Below are 12,515 nucleotides of genomic sequence, written 5' to 3'. Positions count from 1 at the left end.
CCTACAATGGGCTCTTGAAATATGTGTTAACTATTTCTGCTGAACAATCTGTTCCACCTTGTATTTAGCCGTGACACCCTGAGTACATTTCCCAGAGATGAAAAAGTGTTCTGTGTAAGCTCCCAAGCTTGCCTCTCTCATCAACAGAAGTTGACCCAATAAAAAAATATTATCTCACCCACTTTGTCTCTCTAATATCCTGGGACCAACACAGATACAACATCACTACATAAACCCTTTTTTAAAGATTTATATAGCTTATTTCATCCCAAAGGGCTTCACAAACTGCTGCAGAAACAAACAAGTTCAGTAATAGAAAGAGCCAATGCCTTTGGGTAGCAGGTTACTACTGTGCAGAATACTGCATTCCAGTGTGGGAGGAGAAAATAGTTCCCCATGATATCAACACATCGCCCTCATCTTACTAGAATGGAACACACCAAACAGCGAGAACCAAGCACAGTAAACTGTTTGACACTAAGTTTATTTAGTTCAGTGGTTTGAGCATTGGCCTGCTAAACCCAGAGTTGTGAGATCAATCCTTGAGGGGGCTGTTTAGGAATCTGGGGCAAAAATCTGTCTGGGGATTGGTCCTGCTTTGAGCAGGAGGTTGGACTAGATGACCTTCTGAGGGCCCTTCCAACCCTGATATTCTATGATGAATATTGAGTCAGACCTATGGAATTTGCATCTGAGCTCCCAGGGTATCTCAACCTTCTTCCAGTAAGCCATAACATATCACTGGGCATATGAAACCAGACCATATATGAAAAATGGATGCTTACAAAGTGATTATAAAACAACCAGAAATTTGGAACTACCAAATCAGACATTATTTCACTATCACAGCTTCTGTAAGGCGATTTGGGGAATACAGTACTTCCAGGGCCGTCTCTAACTTTTTTGCCGCCCCAAGCAAAAAAGAAGAGCGTCACCCCGCCCTACTCCCCCTGTGAGCGCCACACCATCGAAGCCCTCCCCCAAGCATCACACCGCCCGAAGCCCTGCCCCCAAGCATCACGCCACCCGAGCACTGCGCCATGCCAAGCCCCCGCCCTCCCCGAGTGCTGCACTGCTCTAAGCCCCTGCCCCCTCCGAGCGACACGCCAAGCCCCCGCCCCCTGTCTGAGCGACGCACTGGTCTAAGCCCCCGCCTCCTCCGAGCGCTGCTCCAAGCCCCCGCCCTCCTTCTGAGTGACACCCAAGCCTCCGCCTCCCAGTGCCACGCCAAGCCCCTGTTCCTCTGAGCGCCCCCCAAAGTTCTGCCCCCCGAGCACCCCGCACTGCCCAAGCGCCGCACCACCCAAAGCTCCCCCCTGAGCGCTGGGTCACAGAAACAAAAAAAAACCCCTCCAGCGCTGCCCTGAGGAGCCAAAAAAAAAACCAAAACCCCAAGCGCCGCCCTGCCCCAAGGTGCCACCCCAAACACGTACTTGGTCAGCTGGTGCCTGGAGCCGGCCCTGAGTACTTCCCTGCACTTTAAAGGAGTATTTTCCTTTTTAAAAATTCTCACAGTAACAAAAAAGCAAAAGTTTCATTAGCCAATAACGTTAATGACAGGACACTTGTACATGCCGCAGGATATATTACAAGAGCAGTAAAACCTATAAACTATGGTGACCCAAGAGAATGTCAAGGGTTTTTGCAGACACCGATACCCAGAATAGGACAGACAGTAAATTGTCAGAGAGGATGTTTCATGTGTGTGAAGTATGGGGAGACTTCACATTTTAACAAGGAGGAGTAGACATACCAAGCCTTTGGCATAAGTACATACCCACAATAAAGCAAAGAATGCTATCAGAAAGATGATGATGGTCATCAAAAAAGTACAAAGCTAATGAAGTGATCGAAAACAGAAGTGAAGGTCTTGAGTCCCTGAAGACCAGATCAGCCAGCGTTGCCAGGTTTTTTTGTTTGTTTGGTTGAGGCTTTTTTTTGGTAGCAGTTCAAGAACTGAAACACTGCAGGAGTTTGTATAGGCTAGCAACATTTTTGGAGCTCCCTATAGATGAGTGGGAAATTTATCCTTTGCTTAGACATCTATCAACACCAGTTTACTTTAAACATTCTAGCTGTTATTGTGTACTGTCTGTATACATTTTGCTCGTAATTCATTATTACAAGGCTGATTAACTCCATTCTTAGCACACTGCCTGCAAAAACAAGCATTGATGTGCCACGTTGTCACGAGATCTCGCCTTATAGTCATGGGAATTCAGCCATTTCCTCACTTGCTCTCACTGGCAAATTGGATTAGATCTCCACATTAACTAGGCCACACCTTTCTGGAATAACGATAGTCCAAAAATACCAAAGTACAAAATCAACCCCCCTTTTCCCATTCTTTGCCTGGGCCACAGGCTTTTTCCTGAGCATCTATGTTCACCTTGGTGAACTGAGTGAAGCAGAGCTTCTGTCCCATTCCAGCCACTAAAAGGAAGCCGGCACCTAGTCCAGATATCAAACTGTTTCTTCTGCTCAAGGACACTTCCTTCACCTCTGTCTACAGTCCTTGACATTTTCTGGAGTCTTAAGAAAAAGATCGAAGCCACAAAACTGCAATGTAAACAGTAAGCCCTAACCCCTTCTTTTTCTTGGCTTCCCATGGGTTGCTGAAAGCATCCCTGTCTCTAGGATGCTTTACCCTGGTCTTGTGGCTTTAGATCCTTCTCAGGCTGCCACCCTAGACCAAGAACTCCTCCTGCTGTTTCTTCTCTCCCTGTTGTGAGGGAATGGAGCTCATATGTACATCTTGTTCCTTCTCATCAATCCTGGAGGTAACTGCTAACATTTCCTAGCTGTACCTTGGACCAGAGCTCCTAGCATACTGCTTGTTCAGCACACATCAGGAGCATAGGACACTGTTGGAGCTGGAGCCTTCCTTAACAAACCAGCATGTCCTGTCACTTTTATCTTTAGTTCTACTATTTCAAATCCAACGCGGGCCAGTAGTTACTGAAAAAATACAAAACAGTTACCATCCGACAGATATTTCAGAAGCCTGTGTTAAAGTTGGTGGTCTCAACCCATTTCTGTGGATCAGATGTTGAAACATTACGAAAACATATCATCCCAATGAGCACTCATTGACTTCCTTTTTGGCAGTCTCAACAGATCACATTTTGTGTTCATTCAAACCTTGGCCAACCATCCCATCCCCAAGTCCCTCCTTGACAGAATTGTGAAATATGGATGTGGCAGCTTGGGGGAAGCTCGTACTGCCTGTGTCATGCTGTATTGTTCTGTGGATAAATATTGGTGGTCATGAGGCTGCCTGTCCAGCACTTTTTGTGAGCTCTTCTTTTTCTCATTGTGAGAATGAGATGGATACATACAGTTATTTTCCCACCTATGTCATCCTTATCAGGATAACTCATTCAGCCACTTTCAATCTATGGCATGTTTTGCAACTTTAGAATTTTAGACAACCTTCTATTTGGAGAGGGAAAATTTCTATTGCATTTTACTTACACAATGTTTACATTAGAGTATTATTTCTCAGTATCCCTTCACTTCCATATGGGGTAAAGGAAGCGGTAATATTTCAAAATACCTTTACTTTCAAACCAGAGGGGTTGATGTGCTTTCCTGTTCACACTAAATAAACCAGTTCCTAGTAACTCCTATGAGACTAAATAATGTGGTTTGTCATTATGTGTTCGTTCATTTTACTATTTACACAGTGACATTGCGATACACAGGTCTGCATACACTGATAATGTATTACTAGGCATCTATGTACAGTAGCTAATAGCCAAAAGAGAGAGAAGAAAGACAGGGCTTGCCAAGGGAGCCAAACTCCTGTTATGGGACTGACAGGACATCGTTACAAAATGCTCCCATAACAGCTCTATAGCTACAAGGTTGAAAAAATAGCCACATTGGTGCTAGCAGAACTGTCATTCTCTTATGGGAAAAACCCTATGAAAGGTAACAAAATGATTGTCTTTCTTTATGGCAGATTTTTTGTATCTGTCTATTTAAATTTAATAGAAGTCTATAGTATAAGAATTTTCAATAGGTTTAAAAAAAACTGTGGAAAGGAGCTTATTACATATTCAACTCTATAGGTTTTTAGCAGAACTTTCATAGACCCTTGCTTTTTAATAGAACCTCATTTTTTTGTGTCTATTAACTTCTTTCATTAATTTTAAAGCATTTTAATCATTACGTTAGAAAGAGAGATTTGACTGGGGAATCTTTTAGGTAAAGCTATCTGAGGAACCGAATATTTATCAAGTACAAATTCTGCTGTGCTCGGAATCCTTGAACATCAAACTTACTAGTTTACTAGCACTAAGAACTTTATGTGCATAATAGGGTTTAGTTACATAGATCAGACACCAGGTGGCAGCACAGATGGGAATTTTTTTTTTGCCAGCTAGACCATGTTAACATACTACAGTTAACTGTCAGGAGTAGGGCACTATATAGCTTCTTTTGTGATGTGAGAAGCATCCCCAAAAACAATACAAAGGACTACATTCCAGACCTTGTAAAACTTGAGAAGTTTATAGAAATCTAGGCAGAGAGCTAGGCAGCTCCAGGATATTCAAACATCAAATTTTCTGACAGATGCCCAATACTCCAACTGGATGCCAGGTTTTGAGGTGTATAGAAAGACTTGCACTAATTATCTGCAGGGTTAAGGTCTGCAAGAAATCTCATTTACATTCAGCTACAGGTTGTAAAGCAAATATTTCCAATGCCCTTTCTGGAGTTGAATGAAATGGAATGAAATATCTGAGAGCACTTTGGGTAGGCAAGCAGCTAGATGAAGAGGAATGAGGACAGGGAACAGCTAATGACGCTTAAGAGCTTCTACACTTTATTTCACTTGTTTCTTTCTTGTCCAAAATGATATTTATTGAGGGAGAGGGGAGAGTGGAAAAACCCTAAAATTTGAGTCAGTTGGCATCTACAGACATACTTTGTTTTTGGTCTATATAAATCCCATTTACATTCATTTGGCAGACAGTCTTGAAAATGCAGTCTTTCCATGACTAGATAGTGGAAGATGTCATCTTTTGGGCCATTTGTATTTTGTCTGAAATAGTGCACTCAACACTTCTGTATTTATTAATATTATAGAATGTATTATTTTGACTCTTTCAGTTCAGTACAGTTTATGTTTCTGGGCAGTCCATATTACAGACTCACTATGCCAGGGAGAGAAGGTGAATCAGACATCCAGTCAGACTGGGCCATCTGTAACAGAAGTACCTTCTTTGGGTCCGAACATCATTCCTGTCTAGTGCTAGGTGAAATTGTTTGTCCACAACTTTTTTTTTTCCAATGCTAAATGCAGATTCAGCCACACAAACATTTTGCCATTTTTTTGGTTCAAAACTATTTTATTTTGCAATTTCCTTCAAATATATTTTAAGAAAATTAGAAACATTAAAAAAAATCTCAAAATCAAAACTAAATGTTTCATTTGGGTTTGAGCGAAACATTTCATTCAACCTGGAATATGGGGTTGTTGAGGTGGCACTGGAGGGGAAGGCGACTTAGGGTTATGACTACACTATGTTAAAACACATGGTAGTGAGTCTTAGACCCTTGTCCTACTGCTTTGGGCTTGCACTGCTGTGCCAGAATATCTGTGTAGACATTTGGGACTACAGCTGAGGTTCTGAAGCTTGGGGAGGGGAGATGGGCTTCAGCACTTGTGGCCGTAGCCACAATCTCTACACAGCCTTTTTTAGCACCATAGCACAAGCCCATATCTGTAGACCTGTGCTCAGAGACATGTGGCTACAGATTTTGAAACACCATGTAATCATAACCTTGGAGGCTATCTACTCCCCTCCCCTTGCCCCTGCTGGTAACCTGGAGTCTCACAAATCATAAGGCCATGCCTAAAGTAAAACCTCTGAATATATATTTTAGGCACATGCTTTACAATTGATCCCTCTCAGCCCAGTTCTGCAGTCCTTAACCAGAAGAAATTCACACTGACTCAATAGCGTTGTTTTTTTTTTCCTGAATGAAGACAGCTCAGTTTGATATTAGATGCACATCATAGTCAAAGTTTTCAAACTTGATTATTTACATGACTGAAAATGCTTAACATTAAGTCCCCAGCTTGAAAAGCTTGGCCATATAGTCTGTTAAAAAATAGAGCCTTTCACAAGGATTTAAAACAATTATACAGTGTGTTTAGCTGGTATAAATCAGCATAACTCCATTAACTTTAATGGAACTACTCCTATTTATGCCAGCCCAGCCTCTGGCCAATTCCAGTCTTGTTGCGACAAGGGCAGAAATAGCAGAGTTTAAACCCATGCTAGAAATGAAAACTGATTGGGAGACAATGTTGCAATGGTTATGATGATGGAAATGAAATAAACATCAAACTATTCTTGCTGCAATCCTACAGTTGTAACCTAGTGTTTTTCTTCAAATACCATATCCTTTTAAACTGAAATGTTCTAACTTGGCTATTATACCTAAAAGCCACTAGATGTCAGTATTATCTAAACATCAGGAAAAGGCTGTATTGATCGTAAAGCTTTTGTATCTTTCTGACTAGATGAGTACAGTAATGTACAGAATCAGGGGATAGCTGTGTTAGTCTGTATCCACAAAAACAACAAGGAGTCCGGTGGCCCCTTAAAGACTAAAAGATTTATTTAGGCACAGGCTTTCGTGGATGCATCTGAAGAACTGAGGTTTTTTTTCCCAAGAAACCTTATGCCCAAATAAATCAGTTAGTCTTTAAGGTGCCACTGGACTCCTTGTTGTTAATGTACAGAATATCACTGCAATAATGCACAGAAGAGATATCCCTGGTCACTTTACTAAAACCAAGAACACTAGATTATTTTATAATGAAAGAAATTCAAATCAAAGTAGTCTCATTTCAGTATGTATGTCTGTCAAGCAACTACAGCTTGCTGTACCCAAACTACTATGTTGTATTCAATGCACTATAGGTTAGAGCTGTTGCCAATCTGCAAAATAAAAATCTGGATTAGGACTACATCCCTACTCAAATTCTTTAGGTTTGTTGGGTGTTCCTGGCTTTTTCTTCATAATGGAAAGAAGAATTCAGGTCTAAGCCAAACCCTAAAGTTTGCTTTGAACCCATCTCTACACAGCAGGATTTTGGGTTGGACCCATTTCCATCAAGAGTGTTCTTTCTTTTGTTCCTTGTGGTGAAAGGAAAAATGGGGCTTGGGTTTACTCTACTAGAATGGGATACAGAAGATTCTGGTTCAATTCCCAGCTCTACCCTAACCCTTTCTGTGTGAACTTGGGCTTGGTTGGGAGCCACCATAATGCTAATAATAAATATTGTAATCCAACTATTTGGAGGGATCTCAAATCTACTGAGAGCATTTCGGAACTAAGCTTGCCAATCTCTGATACATCAATAGCAGGTTAAACTGTACAGTCTGCAGAGACTTTTACAAAGTGATTTTGCCAGATCTGATGATGTTTTTTGTCTGTCCTTACCACAGCCATTAGACTTTGAAACAAAAAAGGCATATACCTTTAAAGTAGAGGCCTCCAATGTTCATCTTGATCATCGATTCCACTCTGTGGGTCCATTCAAAGATACAGCCACTGTGAAGATCAATGTGTTGGATGTGGATGAACCTCCAGTTTTCAGCAAGCCTATGTACACCATGGAGGTTTATGAGGATACTCCTGTGGGGACCATTATAGGTGCTGTAACTGCACAGGACCTTGATGTTGGCAGCAGTTCTGTTAGGTAAGAAAACATTTTCCTTCTTACATACCTTTCATAAAAATCAAACTCAGAAAAGTTCAAAAAGAGAATTATATAAAGTTTGCAGAGGATAGGTCCATCAATGATTATTAGCTAGATAGTCCACAACACAGCCCCATGCTCTGGGTTTCCATAAGCTTCTGTCTGCAAGAGGCTGGGAGTGGACGACAAGGGATGGATCACTCAGCAATTGCACTGTTCTGTTCATAGCATCTGGCACTAGCCACTGTCAGAAGGCAGGATCCTGGGCTAGATGGAACATTGGTCTGACCCAGTATGACTGTTCTTATGTTCTTTTTCTTTCTAAATTCAGTCTGAGAATGAGATTGAATGGATCAGGAGAATATATGAATATATGATATATGAACCATTTCACATGAAAGTCAAAATCCCAGGTAATTGTTGCTGAAAGTAATTATCAAAAAAGTACATGCTGCATTGGGTGGCATATATGAAATGAGTTGGTCTATATATAGTAGATACTGGAGAACAGGAATCCATATCACAAAAAGCACCATACCAGTTGGCATTAACTAACACCCTTGACCTCAGCAGAGGTTCTGGGTACTGAACAGGTATGGAGACTTGTGTCATACCGAGATGGAGTCCATCAAAAACTGTTTAGAAGTACATTGGGGGCAAATGTGGAAAGGCAGGGTGGGGGAATTGGCAATGCTTTGGACATAGTACATCTATATTATGCATAAATGGAGGGATATCAGTGCTACACCTTTCCCAAACAATAGTCTTTTTGTCATGCTTTATATTAAGGTTCCATTCATAAATAGTTTATAAAGAGTAATAAAGGATTAATCAATTGTTATAGATTATTAGTGTCAAAGAGGTAAATAAGCTGCATATAACAATCCATCATTAACACCTTCTAATGATGTGCTCACAACCATTTATTATGTATGGTATTCATGTCTATAACATGAATAATTTATTAAACCTTTATTTAAAAAATGGAACTTCACTATAAAGTGTGACAAGTCTCACTCTTTCTAAAACTGCCTCAGACTTCCAGAAAAAAAACCCTGATGCTAATGATAAATATACTTTATGTAAACAGAATTAATGGTTCTGATTTAGAAAAGGCACATTAATGATTGAATGAAATTTGATTCTCCTAAAATACCACATGTAGTTGATACGTTAAAAATAATTTACTCTACTCTAGTCTTGACACTTGAGTTCATATGTTGGTGGAGATTACATTTAACATGTGAAAATAAATTGTTAAGCTTGTAATTGTCCTTAGTAACCATTGCCCAGTAGATCTCCAAAACTACAACACAATTCAACAAAAATGCCAGTCTTTTCAGAGGTGCCTAGGACAAGAATGCAAATATCGCTGGAGTCCAGGATAGCTGACATAGTAATGGGAAAGGTGATTTCATTCCCATAGGTAGCTCTTGTGCCTGCTCGTCTTGCATTCTTTTCCACCACAAGATGGTGTAGTTTCATATAGACAGGGGGGCATATGTTACATTCCCTCCCCTGCCCCCCGCCACTAACAAAGGGCCGGGTTGTGAACCCCTTCAGTGAGCTTACAAAAGTAGTCCCATCAAAACCAGTGTTATCTTGAAAATTGGACTCTCTCATGGGGCCAGAGAGTGAGCCCCTTATTCATGTTTCTGAGCAGTTTCTCACTCAAAAGGTCCAGTGTTAATCTCTTGAATAAGTAATTGTTCTCCAGTGAGAGAAACTGGCTGATAATCTGGCCCTGAGAGAGACCAGTTTTCATGCTTGAGTGTCTTAGGCCCTGATCCTGCAACTGGATCTGCCTGAAGGAACCGCTGGTTAAGTCCGTGGGACTTCTTGTGGGTGCAGTAGCCTGTGATATTTTTATAGTGAGCAGAGTGGTGTCAAGATAAACCTTTTATTATGTATAGAAGCTATATATATAGAAATGAAGTAACAAACTGTCTGCTACTCTGTGTAGCTGTAGCCCATGACTGCCGTGTTCTGGGATACTTTGTTTCTGCTCCAGAAGGAAGTGTGTCCCAGGAAACTAAAGACTGCATGAAGAATGGCATCTCTTAGTTTCCTGGAGGATTTACACTATAGTGCATCTTCCCTTTCTTGGATCCCTTTCTTGGATCTCTTTCTGAGCTTCCTTACTTAGTTAAAACATTAAATTAAAACTATGGCAAACACAATAACTGATTTAACAATCCTTTAGAGCCCACCCATGCAGAGCTCATTGCAGTACTGGGGCCTATTTTAGGTTGAGGTGCTCATTTCCACATATGCCCAGTCAAGAGGTGACTTGTAGGGGAGGCATGGGGGGGGCAGGTGCTCCCCACCCCCAGATTGACCTGCTGGGGGCTGGGAAGGAGAAAGGGCTCTGTCCTTCTCTCCCTGCTCTTCCCCACCCAACACACTCAACCACTGTCCCTGGCAGCTGGGAAGGGAGCTGAATGGAACCACTTTTGCCTGAGAGACCCTGGCTGGGAGGTCACATGTCCTCCCCTTTAGATTGTGCACTGCCTCTCTCCCTCCCCACCTCGCCTCATATGAGGAGTCACAAGTTGTCTATGCCCTTAGGTGTCCCAGTGGCAGTCTGAGAATCCAAATGAGGGATTAGGTACTCTGAGTTAGCTTCCCAGATTTGAAAATTGGGCTCATAGGGCCTGATCCAAAGCCCATTCAAGTCAGTGGAAAGATTCCTATACAGTTCAGTGAGCTCTGGATCAGGCCCAGAGTGTAGGACTCTTGTGCTTTAAGGACAGATAAGTGAGGCAGTGTCAGAAGGCCAATAGACACACTGGGACAACAAAAAGAAAAACAACTTCTAGGTACTGTAGAAGCAGTACATCTCTCTCCGTTTGACTCTGAAAGATAATTTCTTTCAGCCAAGCCATCATGATTTTGGTCCTGAAAACACATACTTATCTCTTCTCCCCTTATAACTTCCCATCCAAATACCTTTGGGCCTTGGCACAAAGCTCCTTAAGTCAACGTAAAAACTCTTATTTGCTTCATTGAGCTTTGGATCAGTCCCTTAGAATTATGGAAATTACCTGTTAAAGAACTCCCATATTTGGGGAGTGGGGATAAGATGTTCATTGATTACTATTTAACCTGTCTGTGTTCACATATTGATTAGTTCAAGTGAAAGAACATAGATGCAATTGTTAATTACTTACATATTAGAATTCAATACTCCATAAGGTTTATGTCCTCTAACTGAAAGTAAGAGTCAATAAAGAAAAGTTAGCAAAAGCCTGAATTAGTTACAAAGAGCTGCATGTGATTACAACTTTCAAACGGGTCTCACAGCAATTATGGTCTCTTAGCTATTTAAAATGTAGATTACCTTGTAGGAGTGGTCTGTCAGTTTTACAATATTTTAAAGAAGAAGCTTAAGTAGTGTAACACTGCTTCCAAATAAAGAGACCCTCTAAGTAGACACAGAATGGCAAGAAATGTTCTCTGAGGTAATAGGCAATATAATGTGCTGGATGGTACAGTTTCTTTACAAATTAATTCATGTTCCCAGAGATGTTTTCCTAGAGCAGTTTAGCCATTATGATGCCTATTACAACAACAATCTGCAAAACAATGGAAACTAGAATAAAAGACAAATCTGCACTGTATGCAGCAGAAGTTATAACTCAACAGAACAAAGCGGTGTAAAACAGCTCACATTAAAGAATGCAACACTAGTCGCAGCAACTTAATCCACTTTATCAGGCAAAAATGTTAAGTCTGTTTTGAATGTATGGGGAGGGGGAGATAGTAGCTTAATAATAGTGGAGACTGAATTTAGGGCTGAGGGGATTTGTAGGGGGGAAAGGGGAAGAGGAGACTATGTCGCTGGAAATCACTGAAAATTCTCCAGTAGATGGAATTAGGGCTGTTGAGGTTTCTGAGAAGTTCAGAGTTTGAATAAGTGTGGATTGTGGGGATGGAAGTTGACAGAAATATGGAAATGAAGAGGCTCAGAACACACATTCAGAGAAAGAGAAATAGGAACACACAGAGAAAAGAAGCTTCCTTAGTTAGTCAGCATCTGCAAAGATGACTCACTGTGACACAGTTTCAGAACATTGCCCTAGTGGACCTGATTTTCAAACTGTGTTAAATTTAGATTTTAGTACTCGTGGGAGAGATATTCTGTCCATTTCCATTTCCTTCATACCATAGCAAGAAATGCTTGGCATAAATGTTAAGATGAAGTCCCCTCTACTTTGTGGCCATTAAAGATCCCAAAGCACTTCTCAAAGAAAAAGAAAGAAAATATTCTCACATGTTCTTATCAGATTCCTCTAGCCCATGACAGTTACAAGCCCTCCAGGACAGACGAGCATCTGTATTCAGACAAACACCTAGAATTTATGTCATTTATAAATCAGAAAACGTTGGTATCAATTAAAATTAATTTATTTTGGTGGGAGATAGCATCAGGCTTTTTTTATTAAAATCGTGCTTACATCTGCACATACTCTATATAGATTGAGACCAATGTGACATCTTAGGGACAAAGCTAAGTGATGAACAAAAATGCCAGCATAAGTAGATGGTAGGGAAATCACAATTACATACAATGATATCTGGAGTATAGAGATTTCTTCTCTAACACTATGTGAGATTAAGCCACATTTCAAGTGGCACCTTTGAAGATGTCAAATTTCTTAGGAGATGATGTATCTTACTGGATAAAGGATTTTTACCTTTGGTCTGAACTACCAATGTGACTTCAATTAAAATTAGTTTGATATTCTCCTCCATGACACTGCCCTGCAGAACCTCCTTGCTTGACTCACAT

The 12,515-nt window shown here is 40.8% G+C and overlaps 1 protein-coding gene across 2 annotated transcripts in view; it reads left to right on the top strand.

The window, feature by feature from the left end:
- The window catches only part of CDH12 (cadherin 12), a 623,017-nt gene that overhangs the window by 575,730 nt on the left and 34,772 nt on the right, over nt 1-12,515 (top strand). For both annotated transcript variants that reach the window (XM_030551749.1, XM_030551748.1), the window contains one exon: nt 7,470-7,723. In XM_030551749.1, coding sequence (XP_030407609.1) covers nt 7,470-7,723 — 254 coding nt within the window. The remainder of the gene's footprint in view (nt 1-7,469; nt 7,724-12,515) is intronic.

Source organism: Gopherus evgoodei, chromosome 2 (assembly GCF_007399415.2).
Source record: "Gopherus evgoodei ecotype Sinaloan lineage chromosome 2, rGopEvg1_v1.p, whole genome shotgun sequence".
NCBI lineage: Eukaryota > Metazoa > Chordata > Testudines > Testudinidae > Gopherus > Gopherus evgoodei.
The sequence above is the reverse complement of the archived record's forward strand: the minus strand, read 5'-3'. Positions and strand labels throughout refer to the sequence as shown.